The sequence below is a fragment of the Carassius gibelio genome, chromosome B5 (assembly GCF_023724105.1).
Source record: "Carassius gibelio isolate Cgi1373 ecotype wild population from Czech Republic chromosome B5, carGib1.2-hapl.c, whole genome shotgun sequence".
Classification (NCBI taxonomy): Eukaryota; Metazoa; Chordata; class Actinopteri; order Cypriniformes; family Cyprinidae; genus Carassius; species Carassius gibelio.
In genome coordinates, this window is record NC_068400.1 from 37,273,508 (window position 1) to 37,300,196 (window position 26,689).

At 36.5% G+C, this 26,689-nt stretch overlaps 5 protein-coding genes across 6 annotated transcripts; 1 reads left to right on the forward strand and 4 right to left on the reverse strand.

The window, feature by feature from the left end:
• Positions 1-994: 994 nt before the first annotated feature.
• Positions 995-4,030, forward strand: fam151b (family with sequence similarity 151 member B). Of its 2 annotated transcripts, XM_052557430.1 has the most exons (6): positions 995-1,195; positions 1,296-1,421; positions 1,553-1,712; positions 1,859-2,076; positions 2,852-2,987; positions 3,540-4,030. In XM_052557430.1, the coding sequence occupies exons 1-6, from the start codon at positions 1,090-1,092 to the stop codon at positions 3,688-3,690; spliced, it is 897 nt and encodes a 298-aa protein (XP_052413390.1). In that variant the 5' UTR covers positions 995-1,089; the 3' UTR covers positions 3,691-4,030. The 2 variants fall into 2 exon arrangements, with proteins under 2 accessions (XP_052413390.1, XP_052413391.1); XM_052557431.1 differs by lacking the exon at positions 995-1,195 and having other exon boundaries at positions 1,564-1,712.
• Positions 4,031-4,178: 148 nt separating this feature from the next.
• Positions 4,179-13,158, reverse strand: ankrd34bb (ankyrin repeat domain 34Bb). The gene is made up of 3 exons (XM_052557425.1): positions 11,464-13,158; positions 8,236-8,517; positions 4,179-6,653 (listed from the first exon to the last, which is right to left on the reverse strand). Exons 2-3 carry the CDS (start codon positions 8,436-8,438, stop codon positions 5,201-5,203), a joined length of 1,656 nt encoding a protein of 551 aa, XP_052413385.1. The 5' UTR covers positions 8,439-8,517; positions 11,464-13,158; the 3' UTR covers positions 4,179-5,200.
• Positions 13,159-13,305: 147 nt separating this feature from the next.
• Positions 13,306-16,743, reverse strand: dhfr (dihydrofolate reductase). The gene is made up of 6 exons (XM_052557433.1): positions 16,555-16,743; positions 16,106-16,155; positions 15,909-16,014; positions 15,682-15,808; positions 14,568-14,683; positions 13,306-13,562 (listed from the first exon to the last, which is right to left on the reverse strand). Exons 1-6 carry the CDS (start codon positions 16,644-16,646, stop codon positions 13,481-13,483), a joined length of 573 nt encoding a protein of 190 aa, XP_052413393.1. The 5' UTR covers positions 16,647-16,743; the 3' UTR covers positions 13,306-13,480.
• A 237-nt stretch (positions 16,744-16,980) lies between these two features.
• Positions 16,981-21,052, reverse strand: si:ch211-214j8.12 (uncharacterized protein LOC100000539 homolog). The gene is made up of 5 exons (XM_052557417.1): positions 20,860-21,052; positions 20,228-20,471; positions 19,989-20,155; positions 18,085-19,244; positions 16,981-17,984 (listed from the first exon to the last, which is right to left on the reverse strand). Exons 2-5 carry the CDS (start codon positions 20,451-20,453, stop codon positions 17,594-17,596), a joined length of 1,944 nt encoding a protein of 647 aa, XP_052413377.1. The 5' UTR covers positions 20,454-20,471; positions 20,860-21,052; the 3' UTR covers positions 16,981-17,593.
• A 719-nt stretch (positions 21,053-21,771) lies between these two features.
• bco2l (beta-carotene 15, 15-dioxygenase 2, like) lies at positions 21,772-25,956 on the reverse strand. The gene is made up of 12 exons (XM_052557424.1): positions 25,794-25,956; positions 25,002-25,173; positions 24,705-24,916; positions 24,404-24,519; positions 24,211-24,313; positions 23,795-23,926; positions 23,384-23,544; positions 23,121-23,288; positions 22,891-23,025; positions 22,629-22,811; positions 22,437-22,547; positions 21,772-22,286 (listed from the first exon to the last, which is right to left on the reverse strand). Exons 1-12 carry the CDS (start codon positions 25,867-25,869, stop codon positions 22,170-22,172), a joined length of 1,686 nt encoding a protein of 561 aa, XP_052413384.1. The 5' UTR covers positions 25,870-25,956; the 3' UTR covers positions 21,772-22,169.
• Between the last annotated feature and the right edge of the window lie 733 nt (positions 25,957-26,689).

The following is a 26,689-nucleotide window of genomic DNA, read 5'->3' on the forward strand; positions in this document are numbered from 1 at the left end:
GTTTCATGTTGTATTATTTCAATGTTTTCAGATATTTTCTGCCATTATCTAGGTCCTAGGATGAACCAGAACATCAGGTAACCCTGAATAACCTAGAATAACGGAACTTAAAATACAAAAATTCTAACCAGTTGATAGGATCTAATATGCATAATGCACAGCTAAATAGATTATAAAATTAAATCCTCCCTCAACTATGCATCAAAAGCCAACATGTAAAAAAATTTAAGATGAATGACAGTGCTAACGAAAACGATCTCTACAGCTTCACAACAGTTCTGTAATGCTAATGTAATGCTAACAGTAATGTAATGTTGCTAGATGCTAGATGTTGTAAATTTTATCTTTTAATTTTACATTATATACCTTTTCCAACAGTTTATGCTTGCAAATTAGTTTTTTAGAAATTAAAAGTGCCCATGACTACATTTCTTTACAAAACGAAAAACTGAAATCATGGTTTACACAGAGAATGGGAATACATGTTAGAGCTGTCAAATGAATCGCATCCAAAATAAAAGTTTTTGTTAACATTTTATATATATATATATATATATATATATATATATATATATATATATATATATATATATATATATATATATATATATATATATATACACAAATGCTTGTATATATTTCAGTAAAATATTTTATTTTTATATTAAATATATTTATTTGTAATATGAATTATATGAATATAGCTAGACGTAAATACATGTTAATATTCTCAAAATATATACTGTTTGTGTGTATTTATATATGCATATATTATCCAAACAAAAACTTTTATTATGGATGCGATTAATCGTTTGACAGCACTAGGCCTACTTTTTTACTTTCCATTTAATGTTTTTTTTTTTTTTTTTTTGCAACATTTGTCAGCGTTATTTTCATCGTTATTAATAACGGTATCATTACTATTCATATTAACCAAATCTTTGACTGGCACTGTACTTTTTTGTGAAGTGAAAGAGAGAAATACGGAATAACTACATATCCCATAATGCTTCGTGCTACCGGTTTAGGAAGTTAGAAGGCGTAATGTAGACGTTATTTTCGAAAAAAGTATATTACTCATAACAATATATGGGGTTAGTTAAACATAAATGGTATCGTTTTATCTTATGTACAACAGTTATCGCATCTTTTGTCGTTTGCTACCTCAAACTACACTCGCTGTCAAACTCCAAAGGTAAGAAAGCTAACTTGCTAGCTGTCCAAACAAATACAATCATTGCATTGTTCCAGATGAAAAAGAATCAGTGTAAATTAGTATGTTGCATATTTCGTAGGACCAATGAGAGAACATACACTGGAATATTTCCTCAACAAGGGGACGATACAAAGAAAAGATGCTGCTGATATCGAGTGGTATCATGCAGCAAACAGTAAGAGCAAACTCAAAGAGGCTATACGAGGTGAGTACAAACATGAAGAAGCATTTGCTTTGCAACTACAGTACCCTTTCGTTTTTCTTACGACCATATCATGATCGAGCTTAAGAAATAATGTGTTACATGATGATGCTTTCTCTTTATTCTTCATTGAGGTTCTGCACAGATGATCGAAGCAGATGTACTTCTCAGGGCTCAAGATCCAAAAGTGCCTATTATGGCTCACCCACCTGATAATGACAGTGATATAACTCTGCAGGACTGGCTTAAAGAAGTTGTGAGATCAGACAAGGGAATAAAATTGGATTTCAAAAGGTGGCTGGTTATTATTATTATTATTCTATATTCTTAAATAATGTTGACACTAGTCATATGGTTTGTTTAGATTGATTTCTCCCACACTGTCCTTGCTGCTAATGAATGACTGACAGATCAGCATTGATTTGCATTTTGATCCACAGTCTCGCTGCTGTATCCCCATCCATGACTCTACTGGACGAGGTCCGAGATCAGCTGCAGGGACCCGTGTGGATCAATGCTGATATTCTCCCTGGCCCTAGAGGCACAGCCACCCCTCTGGACCCACATCTGTTTTTACAGGAAGTAGCGCAAAAATCAGAAAATGATGTTCTCTCTTTAGGTTGGACCACTGGATGGGACTTAGATGGAGACAATCCCGGTAAGAATGTCACTACACTAAACTGACTAAAGTTGTGTATTTAATGGCAATCAGAAGTGAGCTATATATAAGTCTGGGGTCAGTAAGATGCAAAGAAAGTGAGAGGTTTATTCAGAAAGGATGCATTAAGTTTATCAAAAGTGAATGTAAAGGTTTCTAATGTTACAAGTAATTTCTATATAAAATTAATGCTGTTGCTATTCATCAAAGAATCCTGACAAATGCCCACTTTCCACAACAATATTAAGCTGAAGTCAACATTAATAGTAATGTTTCCTGAGCATGACATCAGCATATTAGAATGATTTCTAAAGAATCTCGTGACATTTAAAACTGGTTGCTGAAAATACAGCTTTGCCATAGCAGGAATAAAATTAAAAGATTTTAAAATAAATATTTAAACAGACAATAGTTTTAGAAAATGTAAACGTAGTAATCTTTGTGAAGAAACTTTTTTCAAAAACATTTTAAAATCTTCTGAATGGCATTATACACACACACACACACACACACACACACACACACACACACACACACACACACACACACACACACATTATTTATAATTTAAATCAAGTCAAAATCATAATGAAAAGCATATGAGCTATGTACTGTTTTGTTGTTATTAGCATCTTTTTGTTCTGTCCTTGTATGAAATAAAAGTACTTTTATTTTTTGCCCCCAGCCTTTTGATTTTACTTACCTTGGTGTATTCCAGCCTTATTATTCTGACCTTGATTATTATTTGCTGTGTTTGTGTTGTTTTGGAAAATAGGTTATAGCTGGGAGATGATTCATCAGATGGAAGAATTATGCAGATCCCTAAAGCAACCAGTCACATTTCCAGTCCGAGCAGCTCTTCTTCCCATGTCCTTCCCACAGTTCCAGTGGCTCTTGAAGCAGTCAGACCGGTGAGAAAATCTCCATTAATCAGTCTATTTAAATGTATGTCCATATTTACTATTATAGAGTCTATTAAGCCACACATCTGTGTGAAGGAGCCTTTTTATTACCTCGGCGATTGATTTGTGTTATATAGGCAAAGAAGGACACAATCAAGTTCATTGCTGGATAATTTGGTTCTGTCTTATCCATTACAGTTGTTTGTGACTGGAATAGAAACTCATTGCTTTACTGGAGGTCAGTTCTGAGGTATTAGAGGATGTGAAGGGCAGGCTTAAGCCTCCTCTACAGAGATAGTGCTGCTCTTCAAAAGTTGTTTTAAAGGTGCTTGCCTTTAATGGGAAGTATGCTCTTTATTTGTACCATAAAAGAGCATCAATAGGAATTCTTTAATGACAATGTTATTTGTGCTTTGGATTATTTGAATTTTTTTTAATAAGATGCCAAATTTAAAAGACCATTCATACATGTTTATTCAGTGGTGAAGTTGATTTGTTTTCTGCCTTAATGTCAGCCTTGTAAATGAGATTCTGTTTAACATCTCACCTTCTATCTCTCAGATACAGCCTGACTGTATGGACAGGCAAACATGATGTTCTTACAGTGGAGGATCTGTTACTCTACAGGCAAAACTTCAGCAAAACCAGGATTTACTATGATCTGTTAGAATCTCAGATCAAACAGTTTAAAGGACTACCTGGCTACACCTGAAAAGCAAATATTCACTTACTGATGTTGTTTTTAAAATGTAAAATAGCAATAAAACACAATCTATAAGTAATGTAACAAAACATCAGTGTGAACACACTAATCACGGTTTGGAATAGTGCATAAATATGTGAACTGGGATTCATTTATTAATATGTACTCTGTATTTGAGTCATACAATAAGGTTTACACATGCATTTCATTGGTTGTCATGCTTAATTACCCACTAATGTACAAAGAGACACAGATACAACTCCCAGTGAAATTTTATATTTTTGTAATTTATGTTTGCATTCTGTAACATTTTGTATCCACAAATGTACAATAAATTTATGGAAAAATGTTTATGCCTCTAACGTTCATCGCAGTTTTCAATTTTGGGGTTGGTAAGATTTTTTTTACAGTTATTATTACAGTTTAAAATGGTCATTTATTTCGGTAATGGCAAAGCTGAACCTTCAGTATCACACCATCCGTTCGAAAACAGGCGTACTTGATAAATAGAAAGATTAGAAGAACAGATATATGCACACAAAAAAGTGAAAGTGCTATTTCTTAAATTAGAACTTTTATTTTTGCAGAAAATATGTTCTCAACATGTGTAACTGCATGCAGAATAAAGTGCATACTGTACAACACATATATATGCAAGAAAGTGAAAGCAATGTTTTATACTGAATTTATTTACAGTCAATGGATAAATATATGTGACAATATTTTCTTGTTTTGTTAATTCTAAGACACTGCAGACATGAATCAGGTTTAAAGAGGAAGCAGTGCCTTAAATAGCAATAAAATGTCAATTTTCTAATTCGGTACACTAATGAGTGAGATCACAAAGAACAGAAGTAAAGTGCAGTAAAGTTTACAAATGATCAAAACAAACATGTTCCCATTGTCCAGTCTGGAAAGTGCATAAAGATAGGTGGATGAGATGTATAAATCGTATTTCTAACATGTATTCTCTTGTACATGTATTCCACACGACGCTTTCCCTATCCATTTTTCACATCATCTCAAGAAATATCTGCGTCCACACAAAACCGACACAAAACAATGTAGTATACTTGTCAGACCAGCATGTAGCACTGTAATTCTGCCACAAAGATACAATAAAAACAAAGAGGACTTGGACTATGCGCATAAATATTGTGTGCGGTATACAAACGAACATGGAACAATACATTTATAAATGTGGGTTAATGTTAATTAATTAAAAGACAATCGTTCAGTGTTTGTTCATGTTTTTGTTGACGTGACGGTGTCTGACTAGTGGTGAGATGTGTGCTGATATTATCGTTTCAGAAAGTATACAGATTGGCTGTATACACGAAAATGCAAGGGTGGCGTTTTCAGATTTATCCACTATGGGACCCGGTTTCAAAAAAATATCGGTTTCACTCTCTGAAAATGGCGCATTCATCTAGACGAAATGTCTTTATGATAAAAAAAGATGCGTATATGGCTAAATGCATCTCCGTGTTGACGGGGCCTTAGTATTCCTTTGGGGTTTTTACTGACCAAAGATCTCCTCAAAATTGACCAGCTGCTTGATCTGTTCGGTTTGCATGGAGTGTCGTCTTATCAGACTCTTCTTATTCTTGTGATCTTTAGGATGGCTTGGGGCACAGGGCACAAAATGCCTAGATCCAGAAACAATGGGTGTAGTTCCTGCCAGAGGCTTGCTTACACTGTTCAGGCCAATACTGGTATTGACTTTAATATCTGGAATGGGTGCATGTGGATTGAGAGGTGGCAGATAACCAGGCCGGGTCTGTGAGATATGATCTAGGAGCAGGGCTCCGGATCCCCTCCGCTCCAGCATGGCTGGGCTCCTCCTCTGAACGAGACTCTCCAGAGACTCTCTGGATCCAGAGAGAGTGGAGGAGCGGCTGGTAACAAGCTTGCGTTTCTCTGTCCCCCCGGTTCCTCCTCCTCCAGTCTTCCCGAGGTCCTCAGAGGGTTGGCTTCCAAATTGAGGCAACTGAGAGTCAGAACTGTAGTGGTCCATTCCAATATTGCGCCGGCGAAACACGTTGCGTAGGCTTGAAACGGCTAGGTTGGGAAGACAGTCTGGGTTCCGGTCCACAGGGGCAGCATCTGAGATGGATGTCTGTTTGAGGTTCTGATGTGAGGAAGAGTGTGGTAGCAACTCACCATCATAAGACATCTTTCTACTGAGCCATTTCTGTTCTTTTGTTAGTTCTCTTTCAGCTTCAGATGTTGTCTCAAAGGCTCTAAACAGACCAGTAGAGTCCTTGACGTCGATGCTTTGGTGCCGAGCTACTGTCGCTCTCAGTGGAGGTCTGCAACCATTGTAACCAAAAGAGAGCTCTTCTTCAGGAGTGATATCTAGAAGCTCCTCGGTTAAGGATGAGGACTTACTTTGCTGCAGGAGCAGAGATGGAGGGATCTTCAGCCAGGGTTCAGAGTGAAGCCTCTGTAGATGCAAAAGCTTTGCCACACTAGCTGCTTGCAGAGGGCTTGAATCTAGAGTCGGTGATACTTGCTTAGATGTGGACAGTGTTGATGTGGATCCCAGGGTGTCTGATTTGTTATTGGTGGATGGTGAGATAAGAGGGGTACAGAATTTAATTTCAGAAGGACACATACATGACGCAGCAGCACAGTGCAAACGGTCCTCAAGATTTGGAGGAGGTGGTACGTTCAGATACTGCTTGGTCATTTGTCTTCCGGACGGTAGTTTGTCTGTTGTAATGATGATAACTTCTTTGCCCTTGGCCTTGCAGGCGTCCAGTAGTACTCTCAGTGCATCCTTGTCTCCAGCATTAACCGCATAGACCAGGGCGGAGGAACCAGTGTGATCCTCCAAACTAGGGTCAGCTCCACTGGAGAGCAGAAGCGACAGCACCTCATCGCCTGCCCGCTCTATGCAGGCATGCATTAGGGCGGTCTTACCAGACTTATCCTGAATGTTGGGGTCCGCACCATTTTCAAGAAGATACCTGTTGAGAAGATTGATTCATCAGAGTGAAATCATAAATGAATCGATCAGTGGTATATCAGAGTATTCATGACAAAGAAAAAAAAAATCTTGTGAACTGAAGAAAAATGTGGTGTGCCTAGAAATACACTTTTGGTATTCATGTTTGTTTCAAGTGATTTAAAAAAAACTTTTTTATGCCAATTGAATTCAGTTGTTGGCATTAAGCAATTCAATATAAAATTTCTATATTTTCTTCTTCCCTTGAATAGGCATGAGTGTAAACCATAGACTGTATAAAAACATGGACGTAGTGTCCGTGACGTCATCCATAGACTCATGAAGAGCGTTTTTGAAGCCAAAAGTGTGCAGAGCGAGCTGTCGCCATCTTGGCAGCGCATCACCACGCAACTCTCCCGGACAATCGGAAATGGACAAAAAGGCGGGAGCTGGGTGCTGAAGCGACGCCCACCTAGCTTGACAGCTTTGACAGCAGCGGCAATCCACCTGTCACTCAAGTGGCCACGCCCTTAATAATGCAGAACTTTAAGGCTTAATATAATTTAAACGGATGAGTTATAAAAAAATTCACCCCCCTCACTGTTGTCATGAAGGGCAAAATTAGCTATTTAGACCAAATAATTTTTTTGCACCAGGCTGTAAACATGTTATTTTCTTTTGCAGCCAGCCTCAAGCGGCCAGTCGGTGAATTACAGTTTTAGTCACTTCCTTATTGGCTTCACGAGAAGCGCGAGGTTACCGCACTCTGTAAACACACACACAAAAATTACGTTACACTATATTTCTAAAGTTTGGAGTGTCCTGCATTTATTTTTCAAAATTAAGTAAAATAGTGATATTTTAAATTCTATTAACATCTTACAAGAACCATTTTCAGCATTCTTTAAATGAATACAAAGTTTAAATGAGCAGCATTTATTTAAAATCTTTTGTAGCATTACAAATGTCTTTACTATATAATTTTTTAGCAACTGAAAGCATTAATGCTAAACTAAATACAAATTAATTTTAAAGTATTGTTTTAGTTTATATACCTTAAAATCTATAAAAAATCTTACAGTAATGCATCTTTAATGGAAAAACTTTTCCATTTTTTTTTCAAATTTTTCCAAATTTTGAAAAACATTTGTAGTATAAAATAATTATTGTCATTGACACATATTCATGCAGGCTTGTAGTAAAGCAATCTTTTTAAATATTTATTTTCTAAGAAATAAAAATAAGTTTATGCCAAACTACTTAATAAGATTTCTTTTCTCTCTCTCTCTCTCTCTCTCTCTCTCTCTCTCTCTCTATATATATATATATATTTTATACACACACACACACATATATATATATATATATATATATATATATATATATATATATATATATATATATATATATATATATATATTTAATTAGATTTTTTTTCTTAATTATTTTATTTTAGGACACTCATCTCACCCTGATTTTTCACTTGATGCCCCCTCCAAATAATAAAATAAATTTCATTTTAGAAATTAATACACGCTCATTATACAAGAGTAATATATTTGATGGCACAATCAGCTGGTATGATTAACTTACAGTAGACCCACCTGATGATCTTGGGTTTTGGCACACTCTGAGCATCGGCATGGTGGCTTTTACAGGCCACCATCAGTGGAGTTTCTCCTCTCTCATTACTCTCATTAATGTAAGCCCCTCCTTCCAGCAGCAGACGAGTCAACCTTAGACGGCACAGATACACTGCTTTAAGCAAAGAGTTTCCGTCCGTCCGCACCTCTGTCGAGTCCTCCATGATTTAAGTGGTGAGACCGTTGAGAGGCTAATGTCGCGGCGGCTCAGTGGATCATAGGAGCTGATTTCTTCTTTGACTTCTGTCAGGAAAGAAAAGGAGAGCACTCTGAATTAGAACCACAGTTTCTCAAGGTTTTTACTTAAGTGTCTGCTTTTTATCTGATTCATTGCGCATCAAAGTAAACCTGATAACTCTTTGACATTGAAATGTTCTCTCCCTCTTTGCCTTAGAAAAATATGCTAGAGAGGCTTCCTACACTAATCTAGGGTCTCTCGCCATTCACCATTCATCTAGTTGGCACTTGACAAGAAGACATAAGAAAGCTGAATTAGTTATGTAATCCCCTTTACATAAAATGTAATTACTCCCCTTTTATATTCTTTTAATTTTTGCTGAAAATTTCTGTTCCCAACATGCAATTAGACAACATGTATGAAGCAATATTCTGGGTTTAAAACAAGTTAAGCTAAATCAACAGCAATTTGGGAATATATATATCTTTTTTAAAGAAGATAAAAAATGTGGTTTTATAGTTACCCTGCTAAAAAAGAAAGAAAGAAAAAGAAACAGCTGGAAGGCCAGGTGGCCATACAGCTAAAACCAGTTTGCTTTAATAATAATAATAAATCCCATTGTTCCCATTTTAAGTGCATTGCTGTAAACTAAGTGTTTGCTATTTAACAGAAAAAGGTCAGAGACAGAGACACATGAAAGTTATGATGCTGTCACAAGCTTAATTTACAGTACTTTCAAATTAGCGGTGTTATATAAGTGCTGTATTTAACATGTTAGCCTGCGCCAGACATGCACACTCTGTTCTTGTAAGAGCAATAGTTTTTCAGTAAGTTGAAATTCAATAGCTTGAGGCAGTCTGTATTTGCCTCGTTGAATGATGGCATTCCTTTATGCAGTCTATTGTGCGTGTGGCCTTGTTCTCTTAACTCAGAGCGCAGTCGCAGTGCACTCTTTATTTAACAAAGAGCAAGCGCGAGACTGCCTCAGTCAGGTTTATAAATGTGTATTCACTAGAGTTGAGGTAAGATGAATAAGAGGATGAATCTTTTTGTGTCCTCCAATAAAAATAAAAAGGATGAAAATCTGGGCTGACGCTTTAACTGCAGCTTTTCTTGGAAGTGGAGGCTGCATGTGACAATGCTAAATGAGAGATTGCGTCAGCGCATTGGATTTCAATACCTTTATGCTCCTAAATTTAATATTAGCCTTATGGGATAGTTCACCCAAAAATGAAATTTAAATGTTTATCTGCTTACCCCCAGGCCATCTAAGATGTAGGTGACTTTGATTCTTCAGTAGAACACAAAGATTTTTCACTCAAACCAGTCTTCAATGAATCATGGCTTTTGAGAGTAACAAAAAAAAAAAAAAAAACATACACAAACAGAACTAAATTAAACCCTGATGCTTGTGATAATACGTTGATGTGCAAAGACACAAAACGATTGGTCTGTGCAAGAAACCGTACAGTATTTATAGTGTTTTCCCCCTCTGATTTCCTGCAATGTCTAAACTGTCCTGAGCGCCTTCTCAACTGCCGTATGTTTTTTATGTGTATGCTGTGTATGTTTTGTTTTTACTCTCTAAGACGTGATTCCCATTCACTTCCATTGCTTTTCGAATCAAGTTGTGCAGACATGCTAAAGTCCTGATTGGTCTGTTACAAGCACACTGCCTGATGCCTGCAGGACATTTCGGTTCAAGCTGCTAATTCCTAGAGCTCCCCGGGCTGGCATTTAAAACCACTGCTTTATGTGCCATTCCCCTAGTCTTCAATCGCCCTTGGGAACAGAGAGAATTTTTAATGACAGGCCTCTCTCTCTCTCTGTCGCTGCCTCGTGCTAAAAAGCATGGAGCAAATGAGGCCCAAAACAGACGAGGGTGGTGATTGTTGCAGTGGCGGTGCTGAAGTGGAGCACCAAACAGACCACTTCACGCACCTGTATGCATCTGTGATTCATGCCAGATCACGCAATACTTAATTCTCCTCGCTAATGGTGGGCTGATTTTGTCCCTCTCAAAACACCTGCAGGGAAAATGAAAACCCACTCTCTGTGACATCAACTGATAACGGAATAAGAATAGTTTTTTTGTATGTCTTGATTAATGAGGGTAATGAAAGCTTTCTCACTGCGCTTTCAAGGTTCGCCAGGATCAGGAGAATAAATTATAAGCCTCCTCAGTTGATACGAAGATAGATTTCCATGACCATAAAACACATTTATATGCTAAACATTGAAAGCAGAAAGCGGAAGTTCCTTTACTTTTCTTTGTCTTTTTCAGTTCATTTGGAAAATTATTTATTTGCATGGACCAAGTATTTAAATTTGTCCATTTAAAAAAATTATTAAAATAAATGATGTTATATATAAATTATAAACATATATTTTTATAATTAATAATTTTATTTAAAACAAAGAAATATTTTAATTAAACTGAAATGAACTTTACTTAAATTCATATTACATGCAGACATATGTATATGTATATATATATATATATATATATATATATATATATATATATATATATATATATATTATATACACACACACACACATGAAAAAGTACAGTACAAGTTAAGCTTGTGACAGCATCATAACCTTCATGTGCCTCTGTCCTTTTTCTGTGAAAAATATATATAAATATATATATATATATATATAGTTGTAAAATTAAGTTTAAAAAAAACCCCACATTTATGTGGGAAAATCATGTTTAAAACTGCCATTTGGCTTATTTTTCCAAATAGAGCAGAGGTCAAATCTAATGAAAAACTCTATTCACTCACATCATAAAGTCTTGCACAGATTTGCGTCAAAAAACAAGACCAGCAGCTTCTCGAAACTATATATATATATATATATATATATATATATATATATATATATATATATATATATATATATGAATAGAATCTTTAATAACAAAAGTTAAAATGCATAAAAATGTTAAGTTGCTTATTTCATTTGAAAAAAGTATTCTTAAGGAGATGAGATTAGATCCTTACCTCTTTTAAAACAGTTGCAGTTCTAGTTTTCCAATAGCTTCCTGTGGCATGTCATCTTTGTAATAGACGAGTAATCCAGGGGTGACAATAAAGCTGGAGCTTGAAGTGGGAGATGAACATGTGCAGATGTGCACTCACTGAGGGTGAATGAAAGAGTGGCACAGATAGAGAGAGACGGAGAGAACAAGTGCCTGTGCTCTCATGTCTGGAAACAAGCTACCAACCTCAACACAGACCAAGTCCCTGTGTATCAGGAGGACAGTCAAGCTTAATAGAGCAAGGTGACGCCAGTCCCTACACATCCAGCGTCAGTAAGCGATTGCTCTATTATTCTCACATTGCGAAAGAGGGGTATTGAAGTCATATGCTGAGGTTGTGCGCAGATTCTCATTTGTTTCTAACTCTGATGTCAACACTCTCACATTATCGTGACTCCTATGGAGCAGTTACATCATGATGACACAACTGTCTCGCCTTTGAGGCAGCAGTTCAGCTCCTGAGGGATGTGCAGGGCGTGTATTGATCCATTTGAGTGATGCAGTCACTATATATAAGCCTGTTACGATGGCACTATAGAAAAGGGCAATAATAAGGCTCCTAATGGAATAACAATGGACAAAAAGTTGCTAATTTAAAAAAGAAACAAAAAAAAAAAAAATCTGCAAATCCACTGGTGTCCTTTACCTTTTGATCTGAAAAATCAACTCACTTGCATAAAATAATTAAAATGCAAACACTTCTCAACTCTCTAGGTACTGTTTGTACCCTGAAAATAAATCCAAGTGCTACTTAAGGTGCATGTGCAAGGCAATTGGAATTCCAGTCAGGTTTATTTCAGCCTGGTCGTAAACATTCGTAGTACATTAGGCTGACATACCCGAAACCAATCAGCTTAAAAAGGTTTTGCCTGATTGCGGCATTTGGCTTTTTAAAACGGGGGTCATGAAGGAGTTTGTGTGGGTGAGACAGAAAGTGCTTGTATTGTGACCCTTCTCTAAACTATATGACAACCTTTGTCAATCAGCCAGGCTGACATCATGCATATTCATGAGAGCTGTCAGATCTTCGGCTGGCTTAAGAGCAGACACTTCAGTTGCTATTGGATATGGAGATGAGCAGGTCGTCTTTTGCAGTTGGCAAGATGAAGAATAATTAACTGGATAACAGATGTGGAAAGGAAAATCTATTATCAAAATTAGGTATATTGTTTCCTGAATATTTGATATTATTATCCAGGAACTAAACCCGATACTAATACAATAAGATTATGGAAGTGACAGTGGAAAAACTGTATTTTTTATGCATATATATAAAATAAAATAAATCATTTCGAAAAGGCTCCAAATAAGCGGAGATCTAGTGGTCAGCACTCTAGCAACATGTTGAGTTGTTGTGCTCATGGGAGACTGGATCCTATCAATTACCCCCTTTTACCCACCCATCTGTCTTCTCATGATTTCTGTCTACTTTCCACTTTCTATATGTGACCCTGGACCACAAAACCAGGGTTTTGTGTCAATTTTTTTAAATATGGATTTATACATCATCTGAAAGCTAAATAAATAAGCTTTCCATTGATTGGTTTATTATGATATGACGATATTTGGTCGAGATACAACTATTTGAATATCTGTAATCTGAGGATGCAAAGTCATATCAAAATACTGAGAAAAATTGCCTTTGAATTTGTCCAAATTAATTCTTAGCAATGCATTTTACTAATCAAAAATTAAGTTTTAATATATTTATACTAGGAAACTTACTAAATATCTTCATGGAACATGATCTTTACTTAATATACTAATGATTCTCGGCATAAGAGAAAAATTTTGACCCATAGAATCAGGTTTAATTTTTATTACGAAGGAAGGTGGACAGGAAAATGTGGCAAACAAATGGAGAAAAAAAAAAAAGGTGATGAGGGTTTAAAAACAGGTCTCCCATAAAAATATCCGAGCACTCGCACTACCCGGCCAGACCACTTCTCCAACCTTAGCAACATGCTTAAAGGATCTTCTTAATGGTCAGTGCTCTCATATACTTCAAATACATACTGAACACCATTCTCCTCCTGCAAGCCCGTGGGTACACCCGGGAATCTGACCCGAAGGAAACAAGAGAGAGAAACAGAAAGAACAAAAAGACATTACCCACACATTTCTATGGACTGATTTTACAAACAAACATTTCAACTAAGAGCACAAGAAAATATCACCCAATACAGACACATACACAATTACATGCTTGTGCTTTCATAAACTTCCATCCACTTTAGACTTGTATAGATTCTTGTTCACTGTGCCATTTAACTCTTAAATGAATTTGAGAACACAAATAACAAAATCCATTTTGCTCTGTGTCAAATGAAGTGGCAGTGATGAACCTGTGTCGACATTCTGTGTACATTTAACTTCTCTTTAAATGCTTATTTTGTGCCTGAGAGATGTGACATTTTGTGCGGCCCACCTTTGATGCTAGATGCCAATTTTACATAACAAGAGAGCTTTTTCTCCTCATTAATGTAACTCTTCACTTCACTCTGGATACACAACACAACACAGCATATGTCTGTTCCAGTGCCAGTAAATCCATTAATCCCACTTTATTCAAGGACATAACCAGACAAATATTCCCAAACATACATACAAAAAAGGTGAAGAGTTTTAGCCTTGGCAAATGGCCCTTTGAAGTTTAACCAGAAACTGAAGTATTAATATCAATCCTACAAATCATGTTATGAAATAGTTCAATAATTTGGGGTTGGTACCTTTTTTTTCTCTTAGGTTTTGAAAGAGGTATCTTATGGTCACCAAGGCTGTATTTATTTGATTTCGATTTGCACAATAAACATTTATTAGCATCAATGTTCACAATTGTTGTGCTGCATAATATTTTGTAGTAACAGTAATAGTTTTTTAGGATCCTTTGATTAATAGAAAGGTCAAAACCACAGCATTTATTTGAGAGAGAAATCATTTGTAATATTATTAATGTTTTCACTGTAACTTTAATCCAGCTAAGCAGCTGGCTTCAGGAACTGCAATGCTAAACTCTCTTCACATAGACATTCATGTAAGCATAAAAACAACTGTATAAGCACTCACTCGGGCAAGAGCTTGTACTTGTCCATGTTAATGTCAGGTATGAATGTGTCACAGTCAAACTGCTTGAGGACCCTTGTTACAAAAAGACGCCTAGGACCAGAGCTCTCCATCACCTCCTGAAGAACACAGTACAACATTCACAAAGTGATCACGGTGTACAAGATATTAACAGAATGAGGAGGAAGGAGTATGAAGGAAGGGAGTCTTTTGTACATTTTGCCTTGAGGCAGTTTCCATAACAACTGATTATACAAAGATCTGACTAAACTGAGATACAACTGATGTATAGGTGGGTGTATCATTTATATTGTTGCACGCATATAAGTGGTGAAACAGCCCATTTTACCCACAAACGAGGAACCACAAACCACAATGCAAAAACAATACAATTAATTTCTAATAATTTGTATGATTGTATGATGTGTCTTAAATTTTAAAACTATGTTGCAAAAAATATATATTTTAATGTATTCAGATATAAATAAATGGATAATGTGCATTCAAACACATTAAACTGATCAAAAGCCATACAATATTGTGTGTGTGTGTGTGTGTCTGCGTATATAAATATTTATATGTCAGTGAGGTCAAACAATTAATTGCATCCAAAAATTTTATTGTTTACATAATGTGTGTGTATGGTTTATATTTATTATGTATATATATATATATATAAATACACACACACACACACACACACACACACACACACGTATATATTAAAGAAAAATCTGTTAAGTTTATAAAATACTTATATATTATATAAATGATATGAATATAAATATATACATGTAAATATTTACAAAATATATGCTGTATGTGTATTTATAAGTATAAATAATAAAATGTACACAATACACACACACACACACACATATATATATATATATATATATATATACACATATACACACACATATACATATACATACACACACACACATACACATACATATATATATATATATATGGTAACATACTAGGAGAGCCTAGTAAAAAAAAAGAGAGATTTAAATAAGTTATAAGAGATTTAATGCATATTCAACTTAGGTTTATACTTTTATCCCATTTCTCTAAATTTCTCAATATGACAGGTTTGCATAATTTTACCAACCTTGTACAGAGCGCTTCCGCCAATTATCCAAACCTGGTCCACTTGTTTTTCAAGCTCACTGCTGTCTAACAGATGGAGAGCTGAACTGAAGTCTGAAGCAAGGTAGTGAGCTCCCTCTGGGGTTGTCCTGTGTAGTGAGTGATAGAAAAAGGCACATTACTTTTATAAAGGAGAGTGATTTAATACCAGATGAAATAAAAACCCTGTAAACATTAAATGAGGATTACTTGAGCTCTCTGCTGAGAACAATGTTGATCCTGTTCTTTAGAGGTCTGTTTGCTGCAGGAATAGAGAACCAAGTCTTTCTGCCCATCAGGACCACATTCTTTTTACCTGTCAAATGACACATAATATATGATTTGGTTTAAGATTTTAATAAATTCTGAACAGACAAATAAAATATGAAAATATTAAGACACTTTACCCTCAACTAAAGGGGTCATGGTCATCTTCTGAAAGTGCTTGAACTCATTACTAAAAAGATATGAAAAGATAAGAATCAAAACGAATGGTTGGGATACTTTAAAAAGTTTAGGAATATGTTTTTGTGTGGGTTTTGCTCTTGTGGGCAAATGTGCTGAATGTCGTTATTTACCAATGGACTATAGGACAAAGGTCAAGCTTTTAACTTAAGAACTGTAATCATAAAATGTTCGCTCTTAAGTTAACTCAACGTTACAACTTCAGCTGCTTTTACTTTATTCATTTGTCAATAATCATTTAATTTGCACAAACGTTACAACTTCTAGCTGTTGCGAAAAACAGAACTCGTGACACAGGGCACTAGAAATCTACAAACACCTCTTCTGTTATTGAACCAATATATCAGAACATTAACGTTAGCTGGAGATTTAGCAACAAGCACGAGCTCACCTTAGTCTTATTGGATGCCATGGCAGATTTCCATTTTTCCCTATTCCCATGTCTGGACAAACAGCTACAATACAGTTGAGTATTCGAGACATAACTGGCCTGAAAGTAATAAACAAATAACACTTTAGCTAGCACGAACGCTCTGCCTCCCGCCAGCGAATTTACGAATAAATTGTACGTCAGACGCTTGGTTCATGAATATTAATGACGTTGTGGGACGCCGATTAGTTGATTTGCTCTAGGAATAAGTTCGCGCTAGTAAACTGGCCAATCAGCATAATATTATTGTAAAGGCTTCGCGCCATAGTAAAAGGAGCCAATGAAGAAAGAGTGCAGTACACAAACAGAAAGCAGCGTTTAGATCAAATTTCAGTGTATAAAATCAGTAGTGGATGTACAAATATATATAAAAAACAACAATACATCTGTAGAGAGTACAAGATTTATTTATACATGTATCATTATTATCGTTTCCTAAATAACAATTTATTGTACTAACACTTTTACCAGAAACATTAAAACCTCAGATGGTTTAAAGGTTGTGATAAAATAGAATTAAAAAAAATAAAGTGTTAAATTTTTTTTTACAAAAATTACATTTACTTGCTCTTATCCTGGGACTTTTGCATAGAAACATCAGTCATTCTGATATAAAGTGCATAACACTTTTTTTCTGTCAAAACAAAAACTTTACAAAGTGTGTCTTGGACAGCTGGGTCATCTTTAAAAAAAGTGCCTTAAGGGTTCCAAGTTCCAACATACAGATTGTTTGTAGTAAACATAATTCTACATTTCAAAGGCCATGTGGATATACTGATAGAAAATTACAAAGGACAATTTATAAATCGGATTATGCCAAATATCAGCACCAAATATATGTTCTAGTAATATCATATATCAATTTCATAAATACATAATTACATTACATTTATATTTTTTCTGTAATTCTAGGCAACTGTGAAAGACAAAAATATAAATCAACAAAATCACATTGTGACAACTAATTTTTAATCTTAGCATGGCCTTTTCTTTCCCCAGCTCATGCCCATGTTATTTGCAGCATATGGCGCCGCCTTTTAGCTTTGCATTGTAACTTTGTGATATTGCTCAAAGTCAATGCCCAGCAGCCACTCAAATCCAAATGAGACAAGCGTCTACAAGTGTTTACAATATGTATTATGGTCTCCATAGAGACATCTGAGCGGTTCAGGCTAGCAGATCTGAGGCAGTGCAGTGGGGGACTATCTAGGGCTCCGAGAGGTTTGGCCCGATGATTCAGGACAAGTTTGAACACAGGGTCCAGTCGACAGGGAACAGCAATTAGTGAGAGCTTCTGAAGGAGTGAAGCGCCTCTAAGAAGTGCCCACAGCACTCCCTTCAGAGACCTCCAACACAATGCAGGCTTCAGATGTTGTTCATCCAGGGAAAAACTATTGGGAAAAAAGACAGATAACAGAAACCAGGAGATCCGCGTGTAATGGGAAAGTGCATCAGCATACAATTTTTCAAGAATGACTACTTTTGACTTACTTTAGTGTTAAAGAGCGGAGGTTTGGAATGCATGGCAGATTAGAAAGAAGGCCTTCGTCTTCATCTTCCTCCTCCTCCTCCTCCTCCTCTCCATTCAGATTATCCCTGGGTGGGTCTAAATGAACAGTGAGAGTAGTGAGTCTGGGACAGGCATGAATGAGCTCCAGAAGAGGAATATGTCCATCAGCTTTGATGCCTTCCAAGGTGAGTGAAAGCAGATGTGAGCCTGTGGCTTTAAGTGCTGGAACCAGTTCGGACAGAAGACCAGCAAACTGTAGAGAAAGACAGCTTAGCTGTCCAGAAAACCTACCAAGTCCTCTGGCTAAAACTGCTGCCTGTTCAAAGCTGTCAACATTCTCATCCACATTGCTCTGGAGACAGTCCAAAGACAGGACACGCAGTTCAGGGCAGACCTTCCCTACCGCCTCTAAAGTATCCAGAGACAGCCCTTGTACATCCCTGAGAGATGTTGTCACACTATCCCTTCCATTACAAGCTCTATTTCTACATCCATCTTTTTCACAACCCTCTCCTGAAGTCCTTGTCCATTCATTTATATCAGTACAATCACTTGCCTCTATCTGACTCCTCTCTAACGATAAATACTTATCAATTTTTCCTTCCAAATTAAAACTTTCCTCTCTATCTGTACTCAGTAAACTGCCGTCTTTCAAATGGTCTTCCTGTGTTCGCTTCGCCCACATGTCTTTGAGAAGTGGCACACCTTCTCGACTAGTGAACTCCTCAGTCCCCTCAAACTGCTTGTTCTGTAAGAGAGCACAAGCCTGTCCCAATCCCTCCACTGCCAACCTCTGAAGACCAGGTAAGCCAAGCAAGAGAAATGCAACTGCAGCTGCCGCATCTCTCTCATTTTCTGCTAATCCGATATCCAGAGCTAGCAGGCTGCTGATGTTTGCGTTCTTGACAAGGGGTTCTTGGTAGGACAGAGGGAGCAGGCCTGCAGGGGTGAGGACAAGGCACCGGGACACATCCAGGTGTTTCAGTTTGGGGCACTTGCGGCAGACTACTGATATCACTCTCTGATCACACAGGGTTCCAGCCAGGGAGAGGGAACGGAGACGACTTTGGCTGCCCATGAGCTCACACAGCACTGATGCAGATATATTCTGTGCACCACTAAGATCCAGCGACTGAAGATTCTATACAAGAAAGAGACAAAAGAGTGAACATAGGAACAGTGGGAGCTTTGTATGCACTGACAACAGGCAAGACTAACAACATTCAAATGCATATTATTAAAATGTTTGTAAGTCAGCATTTTACTGACATCCCCTTAACATTCTGGTTAACAAATAAAGCATCTAACCTGTTTTCAAAATTAATAACAATAGACAGAAATGTTTCATGAGCACAAAATCAGCTTATTCAAATATAATGTGACTGAAGACTAGAGTAATATTTTAAAATATTACGATTTAGTTTTTTTTATAAATAAATGCAACTTCTGTGATTTTGTATACATACAACTTTTAAACAGTATGTTTACATTTTTATTATATTAATAGTATATTATATTTGACTATTTTCTAATGATTTTATTATTTCATGATTGTTTTTATTGTATTATAAGTATTATATTTTTGTTGTTTTGTCACATTAAAATAACAAATTATGGCTTCCACTGCAAGAAGTGTAACAGTAACAGTATTTTATTTACCAGGGCTTACCTAAAACAAATTACAATTCTATTATTTTGCTGCACTGTAGGCACTGCTAAACTGATGGACATTTGCAAGTAATGGGCAAATCTGGCATTTGCGGTCTGATATGGTTAACTTTAAATTTAGTTCACTGAAGCCTTACAAGCATTTTTTTGCAAACGGTGGGCAAATATGAAATATACTAAAGTTAGAAAGGGGTGTGTGTGTGTGTGTGTGTGTAACCTGGCAGCGTATCTGGATAAGGGAGCAGAGGTTGGCATTGACAAGGCTACAGGCTGATGTGAGGGACAAACAGCTCAGTTGTGGGAGGAGAAGGAGATGCAAGGCAGCACGTGTCAACAAATTACGCGAGGACAGGATGGACAACAGCTCTTCCAACAACTCACCAGCTAAAAGAGAAACACACAGAGAACACTCACTTATCCACACATGTTCTCAAGGTGTATATTTTCAGTACTCACGTAATGAGCTGAAGGGACCCATGATGTATCTAAAGAAATACTGGTCCATGTATTTTTGGGTATAATCTTTTGCCCACATCTCCTTCATGTTCTCGGCTATGCTTTGAAGACAAAGGCCAATCAGTGTAGATGGTTCGTCCTCATCCTCTGTCCAGTCATTCTTCTGTTTTTTCTTCCTCTGACGTTCTCTCTCCGGTGTGGGCTCAAGTTGCCGGAACAAGGGCATATTTCACCCTGACAGTTACTGATATAGATAAAGACAATGTATGAATTCATCATGACACAAAGCAGAGCGGCCATCAAGAGCCACACCTCACCTTTACAGATCTGTGCTCAATGCATAGTTCTTTTTCAAATAGCTTAAGACTTCTAAATATAGGAGAAAAACCTATTTGAAAATACACGACCAAAATACAGACTGAGGAACTAGTTAAAACAGCAAGTGAACTCTTCTGTCAGCTCGAAATACCAGTGTTATACAACAGTACATGAAGTTAAATAAAACCAAGGCTTTACAGTTTTGTGCTACGTTGTAAAGACATTACCATATTTTCAGTCTAAACACAAGTCTATACATTTGATAGATTCATAAATATATTATTGAGGCTGGAAGAATTTGCAATGTCACTCACATATGAACCACTGTAACGCGGCACCTTTGCTCTAAACGCCCAAACGCTTTCCTCGCTCCAGCAACAGCGTGTATTTCTACAGATTTGTCAGATTTAGAAATTTTGTATGACACTTCAGGGTTATTAGCAGAAAGTATACAATTTATGTTTGTCTTCTTCTTCTTGTACGATTTAATGGCGGTTGACAAGCCAACTTATGGCGAATAACCGCCACCAACTGGACTGAAGGTAGTATTGATAAAAGTTTAAACTAATTTTTAACCCTGTTATCTTCCGATAACTAAGAATTTCTCTCATAATACTCGTCTGTCCCGAGGCACAACTTAAAAGATTTAAGTTTAAATCTTTAAATACTCCTATGTTCCTCAGTTTTTGTTTTTTTAATAACTCCTCTCTTTCTTTAATACATATAATGCACAATGTAGAAGTACATGCAAAGTGTCTGCTTCACTGCATGTACATAATCCTGCCTTGATGTTTCCAAATTGTGAAAATCATGATTTAAACCAGAATGTTGAGTCGAGTCGAGTAATAATTATTTCTTCTTTTCTATTGTTAAAGCATATTCTCCCTTTGTCAACTTGTTTTTGGATATTGTAGGTGTCTGCCAGGAAGTTTACTAAAAACTAGGTCAATACCAACAGTTTGGAGATCTGATTTGTGCTTTCTTGCAAAGACACTACCTTATTTTCTGTCTAAACACAAGTTCATACGTTTGTATGGTACATTAATGTACTGTTGAGGCGGTGTAAATGAGAAATCACTGAACTGATTGAAAAAAGTCAAATACATTAAGTAAAGACAGCGTAAACTACCGCTTCCGTGTAGCACGCGCGCCACCTAGTGATCTGAAGATCAATGCACTAATAATCGTTTGATGAAATACACAAAAGAAGGAGGATAAGCAAACTATTGGGATCAAACTTGTTACCGTATTTATTTTCTATTCAGTTATGACAAAAACAGTATTATGTTTTTCCCCCTCTCCCTCTAGATACTCTGGCGATGTCTGTTGAACTTTATTTTGATATTTAAATTATACTGTATACAGTAGATGAATAAAATGTTCTTGTGTAACCTTAACTTGGTGTGACTGGATGGTCCTGCAGCATTAAGTACAACTATTCAATTTCATCTCTTGGTTAGGCCTACTGATAAAATACAGCAAATATAGGCTAGTTCATCAAAAAACAACAAACATGCCAGTTTTTCCACTTAGCCATATACAAAATATATAACATACGAAGCAAAGTAAAGCTTATTTTAAAGACTGCATAGCATGGGTTTACTTTAAATATAATTTTTTTTTTTTAGCTCATATCATTGAAGAGTCCATGAGTGCCACACGGGATGTCCACTGGAACTTCTGCTCGCCCAAGCTCTGTGAAGGTCTTGGCATCAAGGACAAGGAGGAAACTGCTCTTTTTCTAAACAAAGTTACACAGCATTATCATACCTGTCAAGACTGAATTCTTAGACTGAACCTTGACCAAATTAAGATTATATATTACTTATATAATATGTTCATATGTCATCAAATCAAGTCAGCTGAGCTGTGATGACACCGTGAACCTCACCTCTCTTGGTGTAATGACCACAGACATGACCACACCGTCATCCTCATCCTTAGCATCAGGTGCAGGAACAAAGACTGGCTCTGATGGGAACAAACCAGCGTGGCGCCACACCTACAGACAACAAGACAGGCCAAACTTTACATTCTCAATTATTCACATCTTATAAAATTCTATTTTAATTTAAGACGGTACCTTTAGCTTCTTTCCTTCTAAATCCATCTTAAGCAGAGAGTCAGCAAATACGTGTCCAAAGCCGCAGGCGTAGAAGTACCGATAAGGACGAGTATTGTAATACGTGTAGTTAATCTGTGGGAACTCAAGACCACCATACTGCAACAGGTCATCATTGTAGAGATCTTCATGGCTCAGGAACACCTTTTATTACCAAAGAAAAATGACTGTTATTGATATCCATAAATATTTTTTCCAGGCGCCCTTTTTGTTGCTCACATACCCCATTTACAGTCTTCACAGCAGTGGCAGTGGTGTACGGCAAATTGATGAGGTTGTTGTCATTAGGCTCATCTTCCTTTACATCCAGAGGCAGTACATATCTCCGTGGTAAGTTTGTGCAAAGTGAATTGAAGAACTGGAAAAGCCAACAGATAAATAATCCATTAAAGTTACAATTTCTATGAAACTAAAAGAGAGGTCAGCATTATCGACATTATGTGAAGGCGCTACCTTGTCAAGTTCTTCTCCAGATGCCTGAAGGTTCTCCATTGTGAAGTCACCAATCACATTGCCATCATCTCCACAGCACATGTCCATAATCAAATATCCATTATCCTCATATGCATTAATCTGGTGCAGTGTGAACATAGCACTGCTGTGGTATTTCGTCTTGATGAGCTGTGTGGATGAAAACATGGATGTTAGACATGAAGTGAGAGAAATACACAGTGCCCACAATTAGAAGTCAGTATGATGATCTGATTCTGCCTTGCCTGGCCAGTGTGTCTGTCTGCCACATGGAAAATGGTTTCCAGTTCCGGGTTCCAGGACATGACTTTGTGAAAGCTCTTTCCAGCAACTCTGTACAGCATGAATTTCAGCAGATCTAGTTTGATTGGCTGCTCAATGAAGACTATGTAATTCTCTGACATGACTGCAAACATAAGGTAAAAAAAAAATGAACAAACACTTTCAAAGAAAAACAGAAAAATTCATTATTTTCCATTTGCCTGTTGGTGAAGATTATAATATATTGGACAATCTGCATGAACTAGTGTGTGGCCCACATTTCCAACTATGTGAAATTCTATGTAAATAGAAGGAAAATATTTCTAATAATGTTACAGATCGATGAAGAAGCAGAAAAAAAAAACTAAAACTGCAAATATGGCAGGCAAAATCACCGAAACTGTGGTAGTATGATGGTTTCATGGGGTCAGAAGCAGGAATAGAGCAAAGAATCTCTGCGCCTGAGAGATCAGCAACATCATTCTTTTCGTCACCTGGCGGTACTCGGAGGACATGGTAGAAGAAGCCTTTGAGAAACAGAATAGGTGAAGTGTTTGTCATTGTTATTGTTCAAATATTTTCATCAGAATAATGAAAAAAAGAAGAAATTCCAATATTAATTTTCCTAAAAGTTTGGCTCTGTGGTGCATGCTTTCAAAACATTGGTTCATGTGTTTGGAGGCAGGAATATGTGTTTGTTTGACCAACTGCAGATAGGTAGATTGGTTTTTGGTTTTGAAAGAGTTTTTATTTTTGCAGTCATGTTTGGTTTGATTAACAAAAAGAAGGCATTAGAGCTTATGCATCCCACCATTTCGGCCATGTGAGTTTCCCAAGTTGTAAGTTGCTCCGTCACGGTCATAATGTGGATGAGCTGTTGCTGCATTAATTGCAATATATTCTGACCAATCCACCTTTGAAAAACAAAATCACATAGAGATAACTGTTCACTTTAGGAAAAGACCATATTTTTATTACTGTATCTGTGAAACAGTCATATTTACCTTTTCTTTGGTTTCCAGGCTCACAGGGTCAATTCTGCGCATGAAGTTGGTTTCAGTGCTTACATAGAAATCTCCCTTGTACTTAACAAAGCTCACTCCTGCATTATCAGTCGCCTCTGGTAATCAAACACAACTGAGGATTAGAATGGGTTCAGATGAAGGATTTGTAGTAATTGCATGAACGTTGACAGGCATTATACTTGTCCATTCTGATCTAATCTATATAGATTAGTCAGAGCGTTCTGTCTCAATGATCTGTATTCATGATCACATGCCCCTGTCACCTCCAACTGATGCTTACTTGGAATCTGAAAACGTGAAAAGAACCGGGCAAAAATGTTTTTGCATGGGTCAGGTGTTGCCAGGGTGCCAAATTCAGAAACCACAATTCGATTCTTCTCTGCATTTTGCAGATAAGAGTCACTGCGCAAAAAACAGCTGCTGTAGGTCACCTGACCATCTTTAATGTGGAAACGGTGCATCAAGGCCATGCCGTCAAACCAGTGGTTGAATCTGAGGAGGAACAGATGAAGCCAAATGAGCAAAGATAAAAATGAACAGATCTTGCTGGAATTAAAGCAAAATTTCGCCCTCTTACTTGCTTTCACCAAACTCAAATCTTCCGGGTCCATTTCTTAGGAAGCTGCCAGTGATCCAGGAGGGAATTTCACCTTTAATAACTGCGTTAATGGGGTCTGGGGTCTCCTCCACAGAGCTCACAAGAGGACCAATGAACTCCAGACCACTGGCAGATGGCCGTTTTTTGTTAGCTGAGAAGAAATCACACCATAACAAATCAAATCATGGTGTGAGGTGTGACACAGACAATGTGACGGGTGATTAGACTGTACAGTGTTCTGGAGGACATCAGAGTTAATGAGGAGCTGAAATGGTATCTTACTTTAATCACGAACTAAATGCAGTACACAGAGAATGAAAAGAAATAGTGGCAACCTCAAATGTTGCACTTGTGTTTCATTATCTCTTCTGTATGTGTTGCCTTAACCGTTGCCTAACCCTGAATCCTATACTTGATATTATACCTTATTTACAACCACACTAGTTTTGAAAGTATAGCATTTCATAGACTTGAGGAAGTATTATTGTATGAATGCCATTCAATTAATTAATGTACCATTTCCTTTTTACTAAATGACAACAGGAACAAGAATTACTTATGATATAGCTTAGCCTACAGTAGATAAGACAACAGATGGTGTAAACTTTAAACTGTCAGTTCAAATTTTTGCATATATTAGAATATATGTGTATCACCAGAAGTTATGGCTTGACAAAATACTAAGATCATCCATGTGGGAAAACATAGGCCTAAGAGATGTTTACATAACACTGAGATAAGGCTATAGTAATAGAGCACTGAAATGCCTACCTGACACTTTATACACCGAGTCCTGTATAGGTTTAGACATGACTTTGGATGTTAAGATTCTCAGTTTTAAAAACATAATAAACACTACACAAAAAGGTAGAACAGAAGAAGAATAAGACCAATAATATAAGACCTTCCCATAAACACATGACAGGTTGGGATGGGCTAGATCTACAGCAAAATGGACCTTGAACAGAGCCAAAGCAATACAGTGTGCCATTGTTCAAAGTGAACACATTAAATGCTCAGGTAGATTGTTAATCTCTAAAGTCAAGCTTTTCATGCCATTTGATGAAGTAAGCTGAGAGATGGTTTTCATTTCATTTTATGAATGTCACTGATAAAAGTGACTGTAATGTCATTCTTTATTTCTTTTCTGCCATCTAAAGAGATTTTCAATGTTTTTAAAGAAGTTTCTTATGATCATCAAGACGGCATTTATTTAATCAAAAATATGAAAAAAAAAATATATATGTGCAATATTATTGCGATTTAAAAGTAACAGTTTTCTATTTGAATTCACTTTCAAATATAATCTATTCCTGTGAACCAAAACTGAATTTTTATTACTCGTTACTCCAGTCTTTAGTGTCACATGATCCTTCAGAAATCACTCTAATATGCAGATTTGTAATCAAAGTTGGAAACAGTTGTGCTGTTTAGTGTTTTCTGATAGCTGTGATACTGTTTTCAGGATTATTTGATAAATAGGAAGTTTAAAAGAACAGTGTTTATTCAAAATAGAAATTTTGTTTTGCAATATACAATATTTAAAAGTTTTACGATTTTTTTTTTTTTAGAAAAGATTTCTATTTTGAATAAATGTTGTTCTTTTTTTAACATTTTATTTATCAAAGAAATTAAGTATCACATATTGAAAAAGTATCACGTTCACA